The sequence below is a fragment of the Phyllostomus hastatus genome, unplaced genomic scaffold (genome assembly GCF_019186645.2).
Source record: "Phyllostomus hastatus isolate PE091 unplaced genomic scaffold, TTU_PhHast_1.1 phas_contig_16, whole genome shotgun sequence".
Taxonomy (NCBI): Eukaryota; Metazoa; Chordata; class Mammalia; order Chiroptera; family Phyllostomidae; genus Phyllostomus; species Phyllostomus hastatus.
In genome coordinates this window covers 28793023-28816301 of record NW_025333643.1, presented here as the reverse complement: position 1 = coordinate 28816301, position 23279 = coordinate 28793023, and the positions used below count along the sequence as shown (strand labels likewise).

The window sequence follows — 23279 nt, the reverse complement described above, 5'->3', positions numbered from 1 at the left end:
TACTTACCTAACGATATTTGATCTTCCTTTTTCTTCAAATTCATTGCCCTTTTATGGAATTACTCTAAACATATAAGGCAGAGAAGTTTCTCATGGCCTTTTCATTACTAGAGTATGAGCAAGGTTGAGTCGTCTTGATAAATTGGAACTCTCTTTTAATAAGTTCTTTGATTATGATCTCAGAGGAATCTCATTTTGAATACCTTCCACAAATAATGCCTTGTACTAGAACTATTGTGATGGTGAAACAGTCTTATTTTGTTAAGTGATTCGAAATATGGCTTGAGAAAATGTTATCAAGTAAGCCTATTCTGCTGAAGTTTTTTGGATTTGGGCCAACTGTACGTATCTGAGTTAGCAATTCTGTGTAAACTGTAATAAATATGTTGAAAATGATCAAGTTCTTCAGCACAGCCAGACTTAATATTTCCATAACAACAGATTTGGGGAAAGGGGGGGTAAGGGAATAAGCCTCTTTTTCCAGTATTAAAAAAGGAAGTACTCAGGGTGAAATTTAAGTTGATAGACACAAAGAAAGAATCAAAACAGTACTATTGATTTTTCTCTGTATTACTTCAAATAAATGGTATTCATTTTCTTACTTGATGCAATAGATTATTACAGTATAGAGTGGAACAAAAGTGTGTTTACACTTTTGTTTGTGAAACATAGAGTTTCTTGTGTTATTATTTATTAACTATTTTCCATACAAACAACTACAAAACCTACTTTTGTCCTATGCTGTATATTGGTGAATATTTGTAACATGAAGAGGAAAACTCATCAAAAATTTTATAGTTCCATATCTCTCATATGCCATGTCCTCATTAGTATATTCCAATCCCATGTTTGATAGAGTAGTCAAGATTACATATAAAGCTTTCAATGATTAGTCTCTCCTGGCTGATAGAACAAAATGACAGCTTACTGGATCAATATAACTTGTTTTAATTCAGTCACAAGTCAAACATACTTGTAGTAGTTCCCATCTAAGATGTTTTATTGTGAATATTAGTAGCATGTCTCTGTGCTGTGTAACATGATAGAGGCACTGCTGACACATGACTAAGTTTAAATTCATTAAACCTAAAGGTTTTATTATTAAAAATTAAGTGAAAACAGCCCTGGCTGGTGTGGCTCAGTGGATTGAGTTCCAGCCTGTGAATGGAAGGGTTGCTGGTTCTATTCCCAGTCAGGCCACATGCCTGGGTTGTGGGCCAGGTCCCCTGTAGGGGGCACATGAGAGGCCAGCCACACATTGATATTTCTCTCCCTCTCTTTCTCCTTCCCTTCCCCTCTCTCTAAAAATAAATAAATAAATAAAATCTTTAAAACAAATTAAGTGAAAACAGCTACTCACTTGTTCTATATATGGCACACTGCAGAAAGTCTTGTTGCAGAGTTCAGGTCTATATCCACAAATCCCAGCAAACTACTGAGTGAGTTGTGTTTACATGGAAACTCACCTCATATTTCAGTTGATTAGAAACATCTACTTAGAGAAGTAAAACTAGCCAGGCATCCCCTCTTTATTATTCTTGCTATAATTGAGTTGCTTTCCTAGTTGTTCTGTATTTTTTTTTAAAGGTCTTCTAAGAATTGTTCTTTTCTTACAGCTGAATCTGGTATCGAGTGTCACACTCTCTAAATCTGCATCAGAGGCTTCTCCACAGAGCTTACCTCATACTCCAACTACCCCAACTGCCCCCATCACTCCCAACACCCAAGGACCCTCCGTCATCACCACCACCAGTATGCACACGGTGGGACCCATCCGCAGGCGGTACTCAGACAAATACAATGTGCCCATTTCTTCAGGTAGATAATCTATTTCTGCCTCATGTAAAATTGCAACATGCAATTTTTGTAAACCAGCCTCAAATGTCATAATTAACAAGACAATGATTCTTATTTAGCAGATATTGCGCAGAACCAAGAATTTTATAAGAATGCAGAAGTTAGACCACCATTTACATACGCATCCTTAATTAGGCAGGTAAGTAAATAATACATACAAAGTTAAATCAAAAGGTGTACGTGTACATGGATATATTGTATTGATGAAGTAGATTTAAAACCATTTAGAATGCAGGCATGCTAAAACCTTGTCTATAAGGTTTTTTAAAACTGAAATATATAACATAATTGCTTTTGATTAAGTATTACAATACGATGTGATTATTAGGAAATTCATTTCACACAACAGTGAAAATGAGCCTGTTTAAAGATGGCAAGTCAATTATCACAAGCTACAGTAATCTCTGATCCCTAGAATTAATCTGAGCTCTAAATAATTACTGAGCTTTAATCAGTTAGTGAAATGTTTTGCATTTCTCTTTGATTCTTCTTTATGAATGACTAATAAATTAATATTTCTGTATGGAAACAGAAATAAAAATTCAAAACAATTAGATAATTTCATTTTGAGTTTTACTATTGAGCTGTTAAATACAACCATTAATCTGAGATCATTTTGTAAAACCTTTCTTAGGATTTAGCTGTGAAACATGGTTATTTTATATTTTCAAGAAACTGTTTAATGACAGTTCTGCTGACTTGGTCATAAATTATCTTCTGTTACTTTGACTTCACAGGCCATTCTTGAATCTCCAGAAAAGCAGCTAACACTAAATGAAATCTATAACTGGTTCACACGAATGTTTGCTTACTTTCGACGCAATGCAGCCACATGGAAGGTAATCTTTCTCACAGGCCTGTTCAGTCTTGATCTTACCATTTCTAGAAGAAATTCTGTTGTTGCAAAAAAAATGCAGTTGTTGTAAGTTACCTTAACATTTTTTGATCCACTCAAAGAGTCTAATGTATAGTAATAGTTGCTTAAGAAAATAGTTCCATTGTGGTTAAAACACTGGGATTTAAGATTCCCATTAGATTGTCATCAGACATTTGGATGGACCATCCAATAAAATCAGCCCCCTCTGGTTGGAATATGTAGGAGAAAGGAGCACAGGGCACTGTTGCCCTCATTTTGAGGTTGTCCTATTACTTAACACAAACATCATGCTTTTATGTCTTTAGCCACCACCAGTATTTGCAGTGATGCATAGATAATTTGTTATGCCATTAAGGACCTGGAGAAATGATCAGACAAACTTGACATAACTTTCTTTGGTTGTATAAAATCTCCTTAGCCCAATTAGTGAAGGAAGCTTTGCAATCCAAGCACTAGCACTATATGTGGGAATTATTACAGGAGAACACAATACTTGATTAATTTTTTTGTTTTTTTAAGTCAAGAAACTGTCAGATATTCTGGGGAAGAAAAGTAGCTTTGGAATTATATAACTTCACTTTACCCCCATTTGCTTTAAAACAGATCAAAGCCCATAGGTCCATGTTGGATACCCCTAACAAAGTGTGAGGTCACATGACATACCTCATTTTTCAGTTCAGCAATTGGTTCATAGATTCTGTTAGTATTTATTCTGATGTGTTAGATGAAGCCTTCACAAATTTTTGAATTTTCCCACTTATTTTTAATTTCTTAGTTTCTGATATTAGTGGACAAGAAGGCAGGCACAATATAATATTTGTGAGAGGTTCTTTTTTTTTTTTTGCATTTTTACTACCTAGAACTTTTATATTCCCTAAATTCTAAAACATTTAGATAGATTTAAAATGAAAATATTATAGTGTATTTTTACATGTCATTGTTTTAAATACAATAGGGATTTATTATGGGATATAAGGAAATTTTGTTTTACTTAAAAGAAATGTCTTTATTGTTACCTCTTTAACTTAATATGGGAGAAAAACACAAGCAAAAACAAATCATATTTCCTCTGTTACATTCTTGATAAATTAGCATTTTAAAAGAAAATGAATATAATGGTAGAATTAATTCATCAAATTTACAGAGCTATGGATATCTATGTGGCCTGAAATGTCTTTATTATTTCCATTAAGATACATGGGCAATGAAGGCAACCTGTGTTTAAAATTCTACCCTCTTCCTCCACTTGCCTTGGGAGGTAAAATACAAAGTTTAGCTATGAATGCTTTTCAAAATTTAGAACGTATGGTGTGAAGCAGACATTTTCTTCAAATTACCTTTTATAAATAGCAAATAATCACATTTAAAAAGAATTATCAGTTGTGACTATGATACTTAAGCTCAGGTCTTTAGGTTTAACATTTTCATTTTTGTAAACTATAGAAGAAAGTGTTGTTAATATAAGTAATCCTAAATGAAGTACTTAATGATTCACCAATATGTATAATCTCCTCTATGTGTCCTTATTTGTATTATGATCTTAGAAAAAAGATGAAATGTCCAGTTAAAGTGATGACTGACAAGAGCATATTCATCTTTCGGGGGACTCTTGATTTCTACTTGCTTTTGCTTAGATGTACAACATCTTTGAAAACAAAACTTAAGTTTTGACCTTACATCTTTACTTACATGGTTATGTAGTTCAGACAGATCTAAAGCATTCTTTCTTCCAGACATGGCTCCTTTAGATCTTTTCAGTCCTGTACATTTTGCTGCTTACTTTAAAACATCAAACAGTGATTAAGATGAGAAGTAATGTGGATTTCTTTCCCAGTTATGTCTCCTGTATGTATACATGTTCAGTCTGTTTTGTTTTGTTTTTTTAATGAAATTTGGGTGTATTTATTTCCAACTCCTCAGTGTTCTTCTAAGAGATAACAACAGATGCTTAGCATCCTTGTACTGTACCTGTGTACAGTATAAAAAATAGGTTTATTTAGAGACCAGACTACAATTTATGTGCAGAGAAATTGGTCTTACTAAGTATAATTATAACATGCCAAATGTTTTTCAGAGAGTTTTGTTTTGTTTTCATGCAAAGCTAACTTGAGAATTCATCATGTGGATTCTCCTTGTGGGCAGGTTCATCAGGCCATGTAATAAAACTTGTCTGATTGTCTTTTCATTATTATTTAGTTTGACTCATCAGAGTTATCAATGGTGATTATTCAGAAATTGAAACCCTTCTCAAAATGTTAAGATTTCTCATTTGAAGGCTAATTTAGACAGGAAATATTGCAAATGGTAGAATGGGAGGGGTACAAAATGTTTGAGCAATAGCAACTTTAATGGAATTGAGTAAAGGGATTGAAGCAGGGTATATGAAGTGTGATGTAGGCATCAACTTCTCATGCCACTGTCACCTGCATATTCCTTATAAGAAGAAAGTTTGAGTAAATGACATGTGTTTCTTTGTAATGTCCTCATGTCTGTTTTTAAGTCTGGATCAGTAAGTTTATACTAAAGAGAACTAAAGAAATGAAGGCATGCTTGTTATTGGATCCAGTAAGAGTTGTGGATTTTTCTGGAATTCAAAGGAGAGATGAGATGTGAGAAGCTTTTCAACCCTCAGTTGACATCCTTCTTTCTGATAGATTATAGATGTCACGGGTTTCTGCTTAGGAATGAACAGTGATGACTTTTTTTTTAACCATAGGGAAGAAACATGTGTCTGTTGAAACCATTAATGCAGGAATATCATCATTTTCCCATTGAGAATTCTACTCATATGTTCCTTTGGCATTTTCTCAGTTAATTAAGGTGCTTGCCCATAGTAAGGGCCAATTTCTATATAGATTCCGGAGGGTAACACATAACTTGATGATGGATACTGATCCACTGGGGGTCATTTCATCCCCTGCTTCTGTCAGCTACAGGAGGTGATACTCTCAATGGTAAAATCCAATTTAGGTTTCTTCTTAATACATCTGAGAAAACCCATAGAAGATTTTAAAGTCAAAACTTTAATAAACAAAAGGAATGAGAACAAAATATATTGAATAATAATAATTGAGTCTTCACCTTTCGTGGTTTAAAACATAGAAACAAACTGCCTTTTTTATGGGAGGTAAGTGAATTTACAGGGTCAATTATATGCTGTACATGTTTCCTTATTTTTAAGTCATATTAACAATATTTTCAGAGTTTTACTCTGAAATCTATTTTGGGCTTATAAACATATTAAATTTTTTTTCTTCTGGATTGCTATAACCAGAGAGAGACTGGACTAAAATGCCAAAGTACAACTTATGGTTTTAGGTTTTTAATCTTTGCTTTTGGACAAGGCACTCTTGACCACAAAAAAAGGTTGTCCACGGGGGTGGTTGCTATAGCTCTTGGGGATGGTTTTACAAATGTGGACTGTTAGGCTGAATTTACTGCTGTTTTTGGAGTCTTTTCTTATAGAAAATGTAAATGTTCTCTCTTTTATACTTGCTGCAGAATGCAGTGCGTCATAATCTTAGTCTTCACAAGTGTTTTGTGCGAGTAGAAAACGTTAAAGGGGCAGTATGGACAGTGGATGAAGTAGAGTTCCAAAAACGAAGGCCACAAAAGATCAGTGGGTACGTCCACCGTGTTTGAACTTCTCAGCCCAGCTTGGATTGTGCTAACAAGTGTAACATAGAGGCTTTGGCTGCAAGATGGTGTTAGACCAAAAGACTGGTCTCACGTTGTCTCAGTTAAGGGAAGCAAAAAAGCATTTCATCCCTCCTGTTTTGTATGCCCACCAGTCCCCGCCCTGCTTGCCAGTCTTTGTTGCATCACATGCTAGTAGCTTTTAGGTGGCAATGCATATTAACCCTCACAAACCATTTGCTTATGCTTATTGCATTTTATTTTCTTTTTCCTGTTCCCTGTATTGGATGTCTGTTCTACCCCCAACCCCGTCTCCTTTTGTTGCCACCTCATCTCCTTTGCTGCTGCTCCTATCCCAGGGTGCCATTCGCACCAACCTCTCACTGCATAAGTGCTTTGTCAGAGTAGAGGATGAGTTTGGGTCCTTTTGGACAGTTGATGACGAAGAGTTTAAACGTGGCCGCCATATTCAACGAGGCCGTCCTCGCAAATACTGCCCCGATGAAAACTTTGACGAGCTTGTCGCACAGTAAGAGCCTTTACTTGCTTTTGTTTTTTTTTTCTGCTGTTGCTTTGGCTTTGCATGGTTGACCCATCCCATGTAGTTTTGCATTTCACCAAGTAGCAGTGCCACAGCTTTCTGCAACAGAACTGAATTGTATGATTTGTACATGTATATTTCTCGTTTCTCTGTGGAACACCAGTGCCTTGAATAATGCTTTTTTGATATCTTTAATGCAAATACTGGTTATGTTTTGATTCAGCAGCATACGGGGACCCTGTAACTAAATACTTCTGTGTGTAATTGTAATTCCTCCAAGGAAAAAGGAAGTTTTTATTTAGAGTTAATATGTGTATTTGGGTAAATTTCTTCTAATTTTTGCTTATATAATAATATAAATTTAGTGACATGTTTGATTAAAATGCTTCACGCTTAGGATAGAAATGGGTAACAGCACCTGTAGTTCCTTTAAATGCCACCAGTAAATGGAAGTCCTTCACTACCAAAAGCCCTTCTCTCCCCACAGTATCTCCTCTCTGCTTATTTGGCATTTTTACTCTTACCAGGCTAGAGATGTTCTTAAAACTGTGTCATGTCTTCAGTTAGCAGACACACTATACTATATATATATAGATAGATAGATAGATAGATAAGATATTTATTTATTTATTTATTTATTTATTTATTTATTTTCCCATACCCTCCTAGATTTGGCTATGGAAGAAAAGCTTCAGCCCAACCCCCTGGCTTACTTAGCAATGATCATGTTTTGGCATACCCTGTTCTCTATTTTCCTTTAGCAAAAATGTCCCTTGGAGATCTTCATTACGAGCCACCATGCCATTTCTCTAGCAGTAACTCTACAATTCAAATCATGGAGAGATGTAAGAGCCAACATTGTGCTAGCTCACCCCCAGAATGCTACAGTCAGCTCCCTGACTCCCCAGGCCAGTACCCAGGCTGCTTTTGCTTTTCTGTGAGAGTAAGGGAAGCTGTTACAGATTGGCAGAGAGGTCACTATTTTGATATAAATATTGTTCAGTGGATGGAGTGCCCATTACTTAAGCCAGAATTTTATGTCCAGTTTCCTTGAAGAGCATAATCTATATTCCCAGAGGCGTTTACACAGACCAGCCCAGTAAAGCCAGAAAACCTAACTTCTCTTTGGTTTTGATAGTGGGGGAAATTTCTGATTTGGAAGGTTACCAGTAAGCGTAAACAAAATTTATCTGGGAACTCAGGGGTTGCTTGCATTTAACTTGGAGTTTTTTCTTTTTCTTATGCAGTAATCCTTCCCTCATTAAAAACATGCAGAGCAGCCACGCCTACTGCACACCTCTCAATGCAGCTTTACAGGTAAGATTAACGGCTGTCCCGAATACATGGCAGAGGCACATGTCTCCCCCACTCATTTCAAAATATATTAGCCTCACTCTAATTAGATATTAAATTTTAATTCCGTTAAACTTTTTTCTTAAGTGCACAAAGCATCGTCCTCCCTGGAGGCAAACACATCGGCTGCTTCAGCATTAGCAGGATGCTTAGCATTTTGAATATTGTGGCAAAAAAATTAAAAGTTCACTTATTAATATTTATCAGCAGTATCATAATTTCCATTCTCTTATTTCAGAATTTCACTTGAGGCAAAAATACCACAAGTGTAATTACTCTAGCACAGCTATTAATGTGCTGGATGATAGGCCACTGGATCACATGACCTTCTATTGTTCACAGGCTTAAAGGGAAAGCTGAGCTTTTTATTTCTTCTTTTAAAGTCTGTTTTAGCATCATTTTTTTTTTGGTCTGGAGTGGAGGATGCTTTGTAATAGTAAACTATTTTTGTTTAAATGCTAGAGGTGTTAAAGAAAACTCTTTAGGATTCCAGCAGATATCTCAGATCCCATAGTGAGCACACAGAACATTACCTTCTGACAGCAAGCCCAGGGCAGGAACTGGTGGTACTGTGGTAGGAGGGGAATGACCCCTTGCACTGAGCAGGAGGGAGATTACCACACTAACATGAGTTACGAGGGCGGTGTCTGCATCTTGCAAGCCTTTTATTCACTGTATTCCTCAGTTACCAAGTAGTAAAGTCATTTCATAAGTCCACAAGAAGACTGAAGTACCACCTCATTAAAGTACCTGGGTAGTATTCAAGCCTCTTTCAGGATTTCACAGGCAGGCTTTCCCTTTGGCCAATGTTCCTGATTGATTTTGACCTTGCCTACCTTATTCTGGAACAGAGGCCTAGGGACTCTTGGTAACTTTTAGATGACATATTCTATAGATTGAGCTGGCATACGTGACCTAATACTATTGCAGACCTTCTCTGCAATAGTATCAAGCAGAGATTTCCAAGGGACATTTTTGCTAGCATGCATTCTTGATGGGGACTGTGTCACCCTAAAATTGGTACTTAGCTATTACAATGTCTTGTGTCCCCTCTAGCAGGCATTGTACATAAACAGATATTCAGACTTCATGAGGGGACAGCACAAATAGAGAAGCTAAAGTCTAAAAAAGGCTCTTTATAAGATGATAATTAAAGAATGGTTGAGACACTTGGTATTATGGGAATGGGGTGGGTTAAAGAGGAGACAATGATGGCTTTGCTATGCATTAAACAAATATTTATTGAGCACCTACTCTGTATCGTACAAAATTATTTTCCCAGATCACTCAGCAGAGGCTTCAGGCTCCCAAGAATGGACGACATGCCTTTTACACAGTTTCAGTGCGGAGGCAAATTCATTGAACTTAGCTTTTCAGTAATTATATTTATTTATTCTTAGCCTGACCCAAATTTAACAGGAGGAAGTACTCTCTGCATTTCTTTTAATTACTTGTAGTTTACACAGTAACTTTAGAAAAGCAAATGAAAGCATGCTTAGATACCACAACTGTAAATACCATTCATTAGTAACTTATTTTCCCTGGAGTCTCATGAAGTGTGAATTTAAAGGCTGCTCTGCTGTCCCTAGAATAGTATTAAGATTATAAGCTCATTTTACATTCATGAGGTAGAAAGGGTTAAAAAAAAGGCAGTGATCCTCCATCCTCTGGATTCCCTTAACTGTATAACTAATTTCATTTAGAATGCTCTATCATTGCACAGCTGTTCAAGTTTCATCTTTAAGACATTTGTTTTTTGCATCCTCTGCACCTTTCCTTATTTTAGTGGGAGCCCAAAATGCTACTGCATTTTCCAAGAACACTTTATGTCCATAATGAAGTAAGGTAAATCATTTGGTACAATTTCATATTGAGGAGTGGTCCTTTCTCTGTCCTCTGTCAGGATGGATCCATGGTCAGTAGACAGTCTCATAAGGGAACTTTCTGCTGTGCAAATTAAATAAAGATTCTACCAGCAGGCCTTCCTTTCCATTATTGCCCATTTCCATTTTTCAAGACAAGTAAAAATAATAGTGGAATAACATCTTTAAAAGATTACTAGAGTAACATAATGCAAGATGTACAATATATAAAACAGGACAGCAGAATCTACTACAGAAATAAAACATTGGACTTGGGACAGATTGCATTATGCTTTGAAAAAGTATAGTAACTAAGGGTAACTGTAAAGCTTCATATTTATAGACTGTCTTTTCCCTAGGGACCTCAGAGTGGTTCACATTCCAGGAGCAATGGTACTTGCGGACTTTAGCACCATGAGTTAAGCACCTTCGTTTTCTCGGCAGAGGTGCCAGTTTGGTACAAAACCACATACTGTGCACAGGGTCATTTAAACAATTAAGTCCATCATAAAAATTGTAGCCCAGCTGTTCCTTAAGTGGACATCAACTAAAAAAGGAACCACTTGTTTAGGCATAAGCATTGGTGGAAAATTTTCTAACCTTGAGTGGGTTGCTTAGATCACTCACTCAACAAAGAATGTTCAAGTGGCTCTATTATGTATCAGGCACGGGGTTCTCTTTGCAGCCCATGAATTATTTTTTAAATGGACAGTGCTGGGTTTCTTCACTTGCATTTTTCTTGTTTGAGAACCAAAGCGTCAGTGTAAGTACTTACCTTATGGATACCTTTTGCTACTGTGGCTTCTGGGTCTCTGCCCATGTTTTATGATGCAATCCCAATCAGAAATGGCCTAGACCTAGAACCCTTCAAGAGCTAAGGGGAACAAATTACCCCAAGAAGGTTGCCTTGCCCATTGGGTGAGTACCTCATCCCAAAGAGCACATTCTCATAAACATTTCAATTTTATTTTTACTTCTCAATATTTGTCTTGAGCAGCTGCTAAAATACTAAGCTAGGGATGGTCTCACTTTTACCACATTCTGACTATATAATAAAGAAATGAGCTAGTGAGAGCCAATCTTGTGGTATATTGGGGGAAAGTGATTCAGATGATAGTCCTAACAGAGTTTTCATGACCAGCAGAGGCATGACCACTGTGTTGCTTCAAATAAAGGCAGTTAAGATGCTTATCCAGCTGCGGTTTGTGCGCACACACACATGCATACCACACACGTCTAGAAACTACTCCTGCTTTTTGCTCTGCCAAAAAATAAAAAATGTATTATTGCAATTACAAGAGATTTGTTGAAAAAGTACTAGATGCAAATTATTTGACAAACTGCAGGAAAATGACAAATGTTCAAATTTACTATTCATCAGAATGAGTTCACTCATTTTGGAAATAAAAATCCCACTTTTTTTTAAAGATTTTATTTATTTATTTTTAGAGAGGGAAGGGAGGGAGATAGAGAGAGAGAGAGGAACATCAATGTGCGGTTGCTGGGGGCCATGGCCCGCAACCCAGGCATGTGCCCTGACTGGGAATCGAATGTGTGACACTTTGGTTCACAGCCCACACTCAATCCACTGAGCTACGCCAGCCAGGGTTAAAATCCCACATTTTAAAAGAAGGTAGTTATATGAATTTTGAAGTGGAGGGAAGGAAAAGCTGTGGGCTTGCAGGCGGCCTGGCTTTGAAATAGTCCATTAGCCAATGCTAGGTTAGGTGTGTATAGTTCTTCTAACATGGGGCTTGAATCCAGAAGGCTTTTCAGGCTTTGGCATTTATACAGTGGCACTGCAATTATCATAATAGGAAGGTTCCCTGCAGCCCAGTTTTACATCCATTCTTTCTCCATGTTTGGTTCTTACTTTCTGTCTAGAGCCAGGATTTCTAGAATAGTTTGGACTCTACATGACTGGCCAATTGAAGTCACATACCAGATTGTCTTACGGCTATAATTTTTCCTCATTAGGATGGAAAACCAGGCATAGTGTGGCCTGCAAGAGGACAGTTTTGATAAATCTTGGTCTAATTGCAACTGCCAGTTTTTGAAAGTCTGTCCTCTTCAATAAAATGAAAAGTCCCTGGATCATAATCACTACCCAAATGAAACAGTATGGAGACTTTAGTCCAGTGACATAGTTGACTATTTTCTGCATTTCAGACTGAGTGGTCATTTTATTAAAATGCAGTAAGATAGGAAGTGAACAGTATTCCACTACAGAGTTCAGGAATTTTTCTTTTAATTTTCACACTTTTTTTGCAGACACTCATTTCAGCTGACTTTGTCACCCTCAGTATGGATCTACTTAAGCATCCAAAAGAAATGATTTAGAGTTTCTTTGTGGCAGAGATAGATAGATAGATAGATAGATAGATAGATAGATAGATAGATAGATAGATAGATGATAGATAGATTGATTTATAGTCCTAAAATTCTAGGTGAGTGGTCTGATCTGAGTCTGAAAGATTGTGTGGTATTACCTTCAATGAGTTGTCTCAAACTGCAACTGAACGAATTCAGAAATCACTAAAAAGGGGAATGATGGGAGATAAAAACTGATTCCAATTCTATAGTCTCTTCCTCTTCTATAGGTTCTATGAAGTAAATGTTTATGGAAATTCTCATAAGTTTCAGCTGTGCAGCCAGAATAATCTAATCAGATCTCTAATATCTAATACTGGAGTCATCAAAGTGGATAAAGAAATGAAAATTCCATTATAGTTCCGTGTGATCTGGAAATATTCAGTTGCTCTTGAAAAAAGGCATCAGGCATAAACCTCATTAGATCACCTTGTCTGAACCATGTGACTCTATGCAGCAGGGCTGAATTGTGCCCCCCCTCCCCCCGCCCAGGTAGCTCTTTGAAACCAGGCTTGGAACATGTGTCACAAGTCTTACTTTTAAAGCAAAATCTGTCTCACTCTAGAAACCTGAATTTGCCAACCATGCTACAATGCTCTTAAACTGGAGATTATAGAATACACCTGTAATTAATAGCTTTCCTCTCTATGCATACCCTACATCTTCATAAATTTTCTCTTGGTTGATGGCAGGCTTCGATGGCTGAGAATAGTATACCTCTATACACTACCGCTTCCATGGGAAATCCCACTCTGGGCAACTTAGCCAGCACCATGCGGGAAGAGCTGAATGGGGCAATGGAGCATACCAACAGCAACGAGAGCGACAGCAGCCCAGGCAGATCCCCTGTGCAAGCTGGGTGAGTACTGTCCACGCAAAAGATACCTGCTTTCAGATTCCAGTCTCCCTGTTTTATGTGCACACAAGCCCTTCTGTGGCCACTTTTACACTTTTTCTATAATTTCTGATTTCCTGCAACCCACTACTTCTGGAAATATTTAGCTCGGTTAGCACCATTTTCTAACTTTCCCATAAAAGCATTGACTTCATGCAGCCTTTAAGTGCACACAGCAGTGAAAGCCCTCTGCTTGGCATCTCAGGCCATTATTTAAGCCACCTTACCTTATCTTCCTAAAATTAGCATGCACAACTCTGAAAAAGTTTGTGGTTTGTTCAACTCGCAGGCATGCTGAACCTATCGGGGAGAAAGAAGATGCTTGTTTACCTGCTTGTGTGATAAGCTTAACCGTGAACATAGTGCCAGAGCATTATTACCAAGCATTAATGATGGCACCAGTGAAAGGCAGAATGATTTATAGGTTGCTCTTAAAATATCAAAAGGAAAATGAATAGCATTCTAGCAGCAGACGGCAGTGTAATGAGCACACATATAACTGAATGAAATGAGGGGCAATGGTTGTCCATGCTGAATGTGAATGCCCCCAGGACCAGGCAAACCACAGGAAAGGCTATGGCCCCCTGTGGGTGTGTCATGGGAGGGAGCAAGTGGGACTCTTAACAACTCCCTCTCTCCCAGGGAAAGGTCAAAAGAGAATGGAAACCACGTTCTCCGAAATAATTGGATTTGCCGGGGTGGGGTGGGGGTCTTGAAGGAAGGTGCTATAGAATGAGTCTTCTTTTTAGCAAGTGTCTGCAAAACTATGCCCACTCAAAAGGAATAAACTAGCTCATTGTTTGCATACTGTCAGCTCTTAGAATAAGCTGCTTGTCTAACACAATCTTTCTGAATTACGCATCATCTTATTTTAAAATTATTTGAGCAACAGGAATGGAAAATGTGATCTGTAGCGATTAGGAACAGAATGCATTGGCGTCTAATGACAAAGAAAAAATGCTGTCCGCCAGGGTAATTGGTGGGTTTGGGGGAATCTGAAATTTGACTATTTAGCTTTTGAATTAATGATTTTTAAAGATGGAAGTGATTTTTAGTTTATATGAATGAATAGTCTCTGAGCATTTACTCCACATTATTCTAACAGATATTCCCATATATCATGCTTTCTAAAGCAACATGGTGTTTCTGACTTGATCGTTACCACACTCATGTTCATTTTTAAATCATTGTCATGACAGGAGATTTTACTTAGTCATCAGGGAAGTTCAGAGCAAATGTGAATTGCTATATAAGCTACTTCAAGAATGACTCATTAGAGCAAAAATATCTGATGTTATTGAATGGAACATACACTGTTTCTTATAATCCATATGAACTCCAAGACTTAGTTGATATATGTTCCTATTTAGTGTAAAGGTTCACTTCCAAAAGGAAAAACAAGAAAGATATTTGGATAAACACCTCAGGCAACATTTTAGAGTAATGTTAATTTTGCTGTACAAGATAAGGTCACTAAAAAGTTAATTTGTTTAACAACTTGGAATTAACCCCAGTATTACCAGAAACCATGTTTTACAGCAGTCAGCATAATTTTTAACAAAATGAAGGTTTCAGCTACTTAAAAAAAAAGAAACCTTACATAAAGACTTCAAAATGCATGTGATTTTTTGCTCAAATCTTTCAGGTTCACACTACTTGCTAAATATAATCATATGTCAACAGCATGTCCCCTATGCCTGCTGTCAGTGTCATAGACTGTTACTCTTTTTGACCCTAGATTTCCATTAAGCGAATTCTCTAATGACATAGTTTTCATTCTTGTCCAGTATGCATTGCCCTGCTCTGATGCAAATTGTTTCTTAACTGTTCTAGTCTATTGGAATAAATCAAGCTGTAAGCCTTACAGCAAGGCTTAAAAGACCTTGTTAGTACTATAGCCTAGGTAATATCTGGTGTTAAAACAGAACTCTTCGTCCTCACCGTTTCTGTGATACTCAAATACTGTTACAGTTTCTTTCTCTTTTGAAACCCTAGAAAGTAGTCATATAATTATAGCTTTGGGACATTACACTTTTATACTGATAGGAGCTGAAGGAGCTACAAAGCAAAATACTCAAAGCTGTGCACATACCCTGGGGACACAATGCCTTTAAACACCAGTCAGCTTTAGTTTAAAACTCCTGTGTTCCCAGAGTCGCTAAACAAAGGAATTACATGGATATAAGATGGGAAATGTGTGGTTTTACAGTTACTCACTAGCAGCCCTTTGGGAAGTAGGAGTTGGAGAAAAAAATGGTGTGGGTGTGGGGAGTTTGACCTGCAAAGAAAGAACATCCTGCAGCTCCATTTTCTAGAAGACACGTGGGTATGTGCGAAGCATAGTATCTAAATAGTTTGCATCTTGCCAGAAGTATATCTTGAACAAAAATCCATTCTCATTGTCTGAGCACTGTGTGTCTGTATTACTGCATTTGCCACACTCCGGGATCTGCTGGTATCAAGAAATGTCAGGAAGCTGGATTTCATCTCTGGCTGTGTTGTCAGGTTGTCACACAGGAGATCTTATCAGTTAATATTTGTGGGGGACCCACTCTGCATTTGGCACTGGGCTTGAGCCAGTAGGCATGATAAGGTCATTACCTGTGTCTTTGTGATGGTAATAATATTAGTGAAGTTTAGCTGCAAATGTGAGGAGGAGGGAACAAAACACTCCCTAATGTGCACTGTGTTGGGGGTGCTTATGGGATAGAATTTTTATTTATTTAACTGTTTTGTCCAGCAAAATATTTGTCAAAGTCTAAAAACTGTAAAGAATTTCATTATGACTGTTTGATTTCTTCTAGGTCCTCCCACCCCCTCTTTCCCATATCCTTTTATTGACTCACATCATCAAATTCAGATTTCTAAACCAGAAAAGATTAATAAATCTGATAGTTTAAAATAATGAAACTAGGAAAATGTTGAAAAATTACATTTGAATCTCGATATCTAACAGAGTAAAACACAGACATTTTTATCCAATTAGTCACAACCATGTGATTAGTGAAGAAGGCAGTTAACAGTTCTTAGTAAAAATGTGAAACAAACAAGAAGAAATGTACACTGTTGTCAGTAATTCCAGAAACACAATTTAAGGTAACCTGAGCTTACTTCATACCTGCTAAGCAACAAAACATTTTTAAAAAGTAATGCTTGGTGCTGATTAGGTTGAGTCTAAATTGATATAGCCCCTTTGGAAATTATTATCACAATAACTCATAACCATAAAGATGTTTTGGCCATTGCTCTAACTTAAATTTCATTCTTAGAAATTTATCCTAAAGGAGTAAATCAACACAAGTAGAAGTATTAATGGATAAAAGTCATCATTGTATTGTACAAATAGCAGAAGAGAGGGGAAAGAAAAAAGACAATCACAGACTTTTGAGTATTAAGGTGCTAATGTGTTAACACATTAATGGTATCTCACATAGCCATAAAATTATAACTGTAAAGCTAGAAAAATAAATAGTTGTGTTCCTGCTGTGTTTACAGGATATAAAAATATGACCCCAAATGGAGAGGCTAGGCAAAGAAAAAACACCTCCACTAATTGGGGATTATGGGAGACTTTTTTTAAGGAATAATAATCAATACAGCTAATTCTTTCCAAAAGAATATAGGGGATCCTGCCCGGGCTGACTTTCCAGGCATTCATGTAGGCAGTTGCATATGGGTCCCCATGCTTAAAACCATCTCCATCTTGAAATTCTTACTGCATAGGGCTCTGCAAATTATGTAGCCAGTCCTGGGTCTCACTGTAGAAACACTGATAAATGGCACCTTTAAAAAACTAAAAGGAGGTAGAGCACAGCTAGTAAAGTATGCTGTCATACAATTTGGGTATATTTTGTTTTGCAAATAGTTTTTCAGAATATGGGCATGGTTTTAAAAAAGCTATTAATCTTAACATCTACCCCCAAAGACTCTCTAGGCTGTGCTAATACTAGAGTCAATTGGTTTTCTGAAGGTTTACACCCAAGATCAGTCCAAAGCACTGCTGTTTGTTTTTAAATGGTCCAAGTTGCCTTCAGGGTTTGCATACAGCATCAATTATTTAGGAAACCAGCCATCCCCGGTAACACTTCTTATTACTAATACTTGATAATGTCAATTAAAAATCCTTCCTTCTGCATCCTGTCCCAGCAATGGGGCCAGTTTAACTTGAATGGTTCTTTTACATATCAAAAGCCCTGTAACTGAAAGTAATTTGTATTTGTAAAGAGTTGGTTGTAAATATGATTTACGAACAGCATTTCTCAATTGTTATCAGAGTGGTGTCCTGTGATCCCTGTGGGGCCCCTTAGGATGAACCCTGCTCAGTCCATAATGAGGCAGTTGGCAGATCATCTCGCAGGGCCCACATCCTGGTGGCTGCTACCAGCGGCCTCATGTTCTGCCTTGTTTATGGCTGACAGTGTTATTATTCTGATTGGGGCTCTGCTTTCTTATCACATTGTTGTGTTGAGGGAGCCTCTTCCTCTTCGTTTGTGTTTCCTGGCAGGGCTTTTCTTGCCTTATTGACAGTTTGTAAAAAATATGCATTAATTTGGAGTTTCAAGCATGTATCATGGTGTCTCTTTGCTATGTTTGCTTGAAGTTGATTAATGATAGAACCTCGCTTGGGGTCGGTCTCGGGAGAGTTCTTTCACAGGTTCCGCATGTTAACTAGCAAAGCAGAATACACAGAGAGCTGTGATTACCCAGACTTCCTCACTCCATGGTCCCCACAAACTACTGTTGTCTTACAGATTCTTAGTTCATATAATTATTTAAAGATTTGTATTCATCCACCCAGTATGCTGTGGTGGGGCCTATTTTTCTAGTACTCCAAGTGTGGTCCTCAGGCCAGCAGGATCACCTGAGAGCTTACTAGAGATTCAGAGTTTCAGGCCCCACCCCAGATCTTCTGAGTCACATTCTGCACTTTAACGAGATCCTCAGGTGATTGGAGTGCAAAGTGAAGTCTGAGAACACCACTGAGGAAGAGGCCCTCTTCTGTCCAGAGATCAGTCATTCTAGAGCAGCACTGTGAAAAGAACTTTCTGTGATGATAGAAATGCCTGCCTCCATGCTGTTCAGTATGGCAGCCACAGCCACATGTGGCCATTGAACATGTGAAATGTCAGGGCAACTGAGAGATTGAATTTTAAATTTATTAAGTTTTAACTAATTTTAATTTAAATAGCCACATGTGGCTGGTGGCTGCTGTGTTGAACAGTGTTGTCCTAGAGTGCTTTTGTGTTACCCGTAACAACTAAATTGCATCGGACTGGGCAGTTCTCTCAATGAACCTTTTCTTGTATTTCCAGGCATCCTGTGCACGTCAAAGAAGAGCCCCTCGATCCAGAGGAAGCTGAAGGGCCTCTATCCTTAGTGACAACAGCCAACCACAGTCCAGATTTTGACCACGACAGAGATTATGAAGATGAACCAGTAAATGAGGACATGGAGTGAACATCTGGGTGGGCCAATCCCAAGAATAAAGATTGGGAAAAAGCAAAACAAAACATCAAAAGTTAACAGTGAAATCGTTCTCCATTTGTTGTACAGTCTGGAGGAGTTTCACTACATTTTGACAACTCTGAAATGTGTTAACTCTTAGTGCCATCAAGAATCCCATTTGGGAGTATTTTTGATTTTTCTACTTTTTGTTGAAAAAAGGAATTTGTACTCTGTGCATTGGATGGACTTGTTTGGTACTTGGGATTTTCCTCTCTTAGCCGTCAACATCTGTTGTAAATTTGCTAAACTGATTCACTTTTAGCAGCAGACTTTGAACTGCAGTCCTGCCGACGTTGGAGCCTGAGGATACCCAACTGAGCATGTGCACCTACACTGCAGACCAAGCCTCTGCCCAGAATTTAAGGATTCCAGTGGACAACCTATTTGCACAGTACTGCATGTTGATTATCACTGCCTTTTACACTTTTTTTTTTTTTTTTTTTGCTTCCAGTTGGGATGGGGAAGGCCTTTGTGTGTGTGTATTGGGGGAGGGGTTAAAAATAATTATCCCAAACTTTTTAATGTATTGCTTTTTTTTTCTTGCTTCTACTATACTGTTTTAAGTTCTGACCTCAGGCCTCCACTTGGGCCCATGGCCTCCTGGAGGCTTAAAGTTTTCTGTACCTTGTAATGAATGTTAATAGGTATTTTTATTATACAAAGCTGAATGTCATTTCTTGTTTGTAGTTTTCTGTCCCTCATTCCATTTTCCTTCAGACATCACCACATTTTTCTCTAAAGCCGGCAGACATTCCGTTTTGGTCTTTTTCAAAAAGGTCCCAAATATTGCACTCTACACATGAAGGTCCTCTCACACAGATGTGAAATCCTACTAGAAAGAGAATGAATGACAGAAAAAAGATATAGACACACTCTAGGAGCAATACAGAATCATTCTACAAGGCAAAAGGGGTTGTTTCAGATTTTCCTCTTTTTTTTTGCAACTACCATCATTCTTAATAAATGCCACAACATTTTATCAGCAGTAGGAACAATAGGCAGCACCCTCGGAAAAAAATCTCATAATTGTTAGACTGACAGTCTGGCTGTGGAAGGCTCACCTTCGTGGAATCAAGTTGTAATGAGCCATGTTAAACCAGTGTGGGTTGCTTTGTTTGCAAAATGACCAAAAAGCTGGCTTCCCTGAGAAACTTTGCTGAAAGAGGTGGTGTTGGTGGTAGTGGTGGTACTGAATTTAAACATCAGTTCAGACCTGCTTGGTGGCATTAATCTATTTGAATGCAAATAGAGTTCAGTTTGAACTTGTTGCAACAGTGAATGAAGGCAGTTCAGCAAATGCTAAAGTATTCATTTCATATGTGCACATTTGCTACTGCAGTTCAGTTTGTTATGCAATATGATCACACCAACCCAGTATCAAAAGCTAACAGTAGAAGACATTAACTGCATGGGGTGCATCTCAGCCCTGGGCTTTTCAGGAAATGAACATGCAGGATGTGACAGTCATTGTCAGCACAACCTCTGTCCTAAGAACCCTGGATACTTCCATGCTGCAGCCACTCTTCCTGTCACTCATTTATTTATCTAGGACTGTGGCTCTTGCTTTTAATTTAAGAGCCGTTTGGAGCTTTATTTATATTTTTTGTACCTTATTTTTTCTAAAATTACCAAAGATGTTACACAAAGGTAAATTATGTTCTCTGTTTTATGCTTTATCTGATGAAGCCAAATATCCTCTTATTGTTGATCAAAGGAGGCAAAAGAATTTAGAGGCAATTGATGAGATACAGGCTATTGCTAACCTGAGGAAGAGAACGAACTGCTCCTTCATCATAAATTTAGAAGACCAAGTAGGTAATGGAACCAAAGTTGTTACTTTTTTTAGTTGTTGGTTTTTTTCTCTTCTGTATCCCTGAAGATCCTAAAACTCATTCTTGTAAAGAGATATTATGGGGCTACTGAAGATAAAAATAGAACATTGTATTAAAGGAGCAAATGAAGGAAAGGAGTCCCGTCTCAAAGAAAAATATGAATGTATGTCCCTGAAAATTAGGGGGTGTCCAGTAAAGGAGACAAGATAAAATTCAGAGAGAAGAGAAAAGCTTCCACAGTGGAAATAGACCACATAAAATTACTTCTAGAATACATTTTTTTAAAAAAGAAAGATTGTATGCCACTTTTGTTTAAGGCCTGTGCTGTAATCACTGTGTTGATTTTGGTTTATCTTATCATATAGCCTCCAGTTTTTTTATTTTAAATTTTTCCTTTTTTTCTGATTAAATTTTGGTCATCATTTTTTATTTAAAAAAGAAGTAACACTCCTGTCCACTCGTAAGCTTGGTACACAAACTTTTTTGGCAGTTAACTTTTGAAGAAGCTTCACTCTGCTTTCTGTATAAAGGGCAGTCTGTGGTCACTCGAGACTTGTTTTTAACTTTTGCAGGCAGCTTCATGATGTGCAGGCAGTAGCCAGACAGGGTCATGGGAAGGGGGCCCTGTGCTTCTAAATTGAGTGGTTGCTGGTTAGTTTGATATTCAAAAGAGGATAAAAATCTGGTAGATTAGTTCATTCTCAGCATGTGTAGCTAGACATGAGTAAAGATAACAGCATGAGAAACTGTTAGTACGCATACCTCAGTTCAAACCTTTAGGGAATGATTAAAATAAAAAAAAAACATTTCACTCAGTTGCACTTAGTTGTATGTCTTGCATGATTAGTCTAAAGACTGTAGCAAAAGGAAAAAAAATTAGATTTTACTTATCTTTGCAGGTATCACAGCCTTGCAGAAGAACCAACTGAAAAAACAATTCTCAGACTTTACAGCTAGCAAACTTCATATGATTTTTACAATTCTGATTCTGTATCCCTTGGGGCTATCAGTCGCTTCTTTAGGATGGGGTTTATTATGTTGTACATATATCCCAATGTGTCTGTGTGAACTTGTCTTTTTAGGGGGAGGGAGGAGGGCAGTTCTTTTTTTAGATATTGTTCCTAAGAAGGAATAAATGCATACACCTGTTTGTCAAAATACCTTTGCTTTTTGTGCAACTGCTTTATATTAATGATACTTAAAAATAGCTTTGGGAAAAAAACTACTGTATGTAATGGATTTGCAGAAAATGCTGCACATGTATTATTTAGTTATCCTTGCTTTAAGAATATTGGATGACATTTCCTGACATGGGAGGGAAAATTTCCCTTTTTTTTTTTTTTTTTTTGCTTTTAAATTGTAACATAGTTGACAGACTTTTTTCCCCTCTTCTCATTGATTAGAACATTTTGTACAGGTTTTATGTGTGTGTGCGTGCATGTGTGTTAATGTTTTTTAATACATTCCTATCCATTGTGTTTATCCTACCACTGCTTTCCTGGCTATCTTAAAGAGTTCATACATCTAAAAAGATAAAAAGAAATGTTTCCTCCTGCCGCAGTAAATATCTTGCATGATGAAATTGCAGGGTCACACTTTCCAAGTTCATCAGTGAAGTAGTGATTAATGATAGGGCGTGTCAAAGCTATGGAACTTTTTGTATTAAAAAAAAAGAAAACTGTACAAGGTGCCAAGATGTAAACACAGTCTGTTACCTTTTGTTTTCCCAAACAAAAGCATGTATTAGGGAGATAGTCCCTTGTTTCAGGCAAATCCACTGTCAGGAATGAGGATTCATCCCACTGGTCCCTAGAGTCTGTCCTGGTAAGACGAGTTATGCTGCCTGGTTTGAACCAGCAGCGCAATGAAATATCAAGGCTTGTGTCCTGGATGTGTGACCACCAGCCTGCACCTTCAGGCAGCTCTCACTGTTCCCAGGATTTCTATCAGACCTACTTGGTAAAGAACAACTTGGATTCTTAACCCAGAAATATGATGTTAATTACTAGCTATTTTATCATGAAAAAAAGTTAAATATTTCCTCTCCTTTCCACATTCCAGCTGAGCTCCATTTCCAAGGGTACAAAGAACATACTTATAAGGAGTTTGAGTATTTTTGGTACCTTTGGTTAATGGTGTACCCTTTTGATATTTTGGATGTTCTTGAGAGTTGGTTTCACTTTTTTTATCCTGAGAATGAGACTTGTAATTCTAAAGGCATTTTGTGGGCCCAGTGTAGTTCACACGGCCTCTGCCACCCAGGAGCCTTGGTGAAGATGGTACAGTGCGGACCGCGCTCACGGTGCTTCACAGATGTGTGCTGCCAGTAATAAAAACCTTTTGTTTTGTTTTGTTTTGTTTTGTTTTGTTTTGTTTTGATAAGGCATAAAAGAAACTCATTCCTTGACATCAAGTGTAATTCCATCATTCCGTGTCTGTGAATACAGACAATAAAAAAAATGTTGTGTAGTCAGTACTAATTACTGACATTATAGCATTCTCAAATGCAATAAAAATGCTGGTTGTTCACACTGGTAGTACACGTTGCCAC

General features: G+C 37.5%; 1 protein-coding gene across 26 annotated transcripts in view; it reads left to right on the top strand.

Annotated features, from left to right (window-relative positions):
- FOXP1 (forkhead box P1) overlaps positions 1-23080 on the top strand; it is a 627100-nt gene extending 604020 nt beyond the window's left edge. For 25 of the 26 annotated variants that reach the window (XM_045832498.1, XM_045832499.1, XM_045832486.1 and 22 more), the window contains 7 exons: positions 1617-1818; positions 1917-1996; positions 2595-2696; positions 6236-6357; positions 8159-8228; positions 13189-13355; positions 18704-23080. In XM_045832498.1, coding sequence (XP_045688454.1) covers positions 1617-1818; positions 1917-1996; positions 2595-2696; positions 6236-6357; positions 8159-8228; positions 13189-13355; positions 18704-18848 — 888 coding nt within the window. In that variant the 3' untranslated portion in view covers positions 18849-23080. The remainder of the gene's footprint in view (positions 1-1616; positions 1819-1916; positions 1997-2594; positions 2697-6235; positions 6358-8158; positions 8229-13188; positions 13356-18703) is intronic. The other variant, XM_045832497.1, reaches the window with a different exon arrangement.
- The last annotated feature ends 199 nt before the right edge of the window (positions 23081-23279 follow it).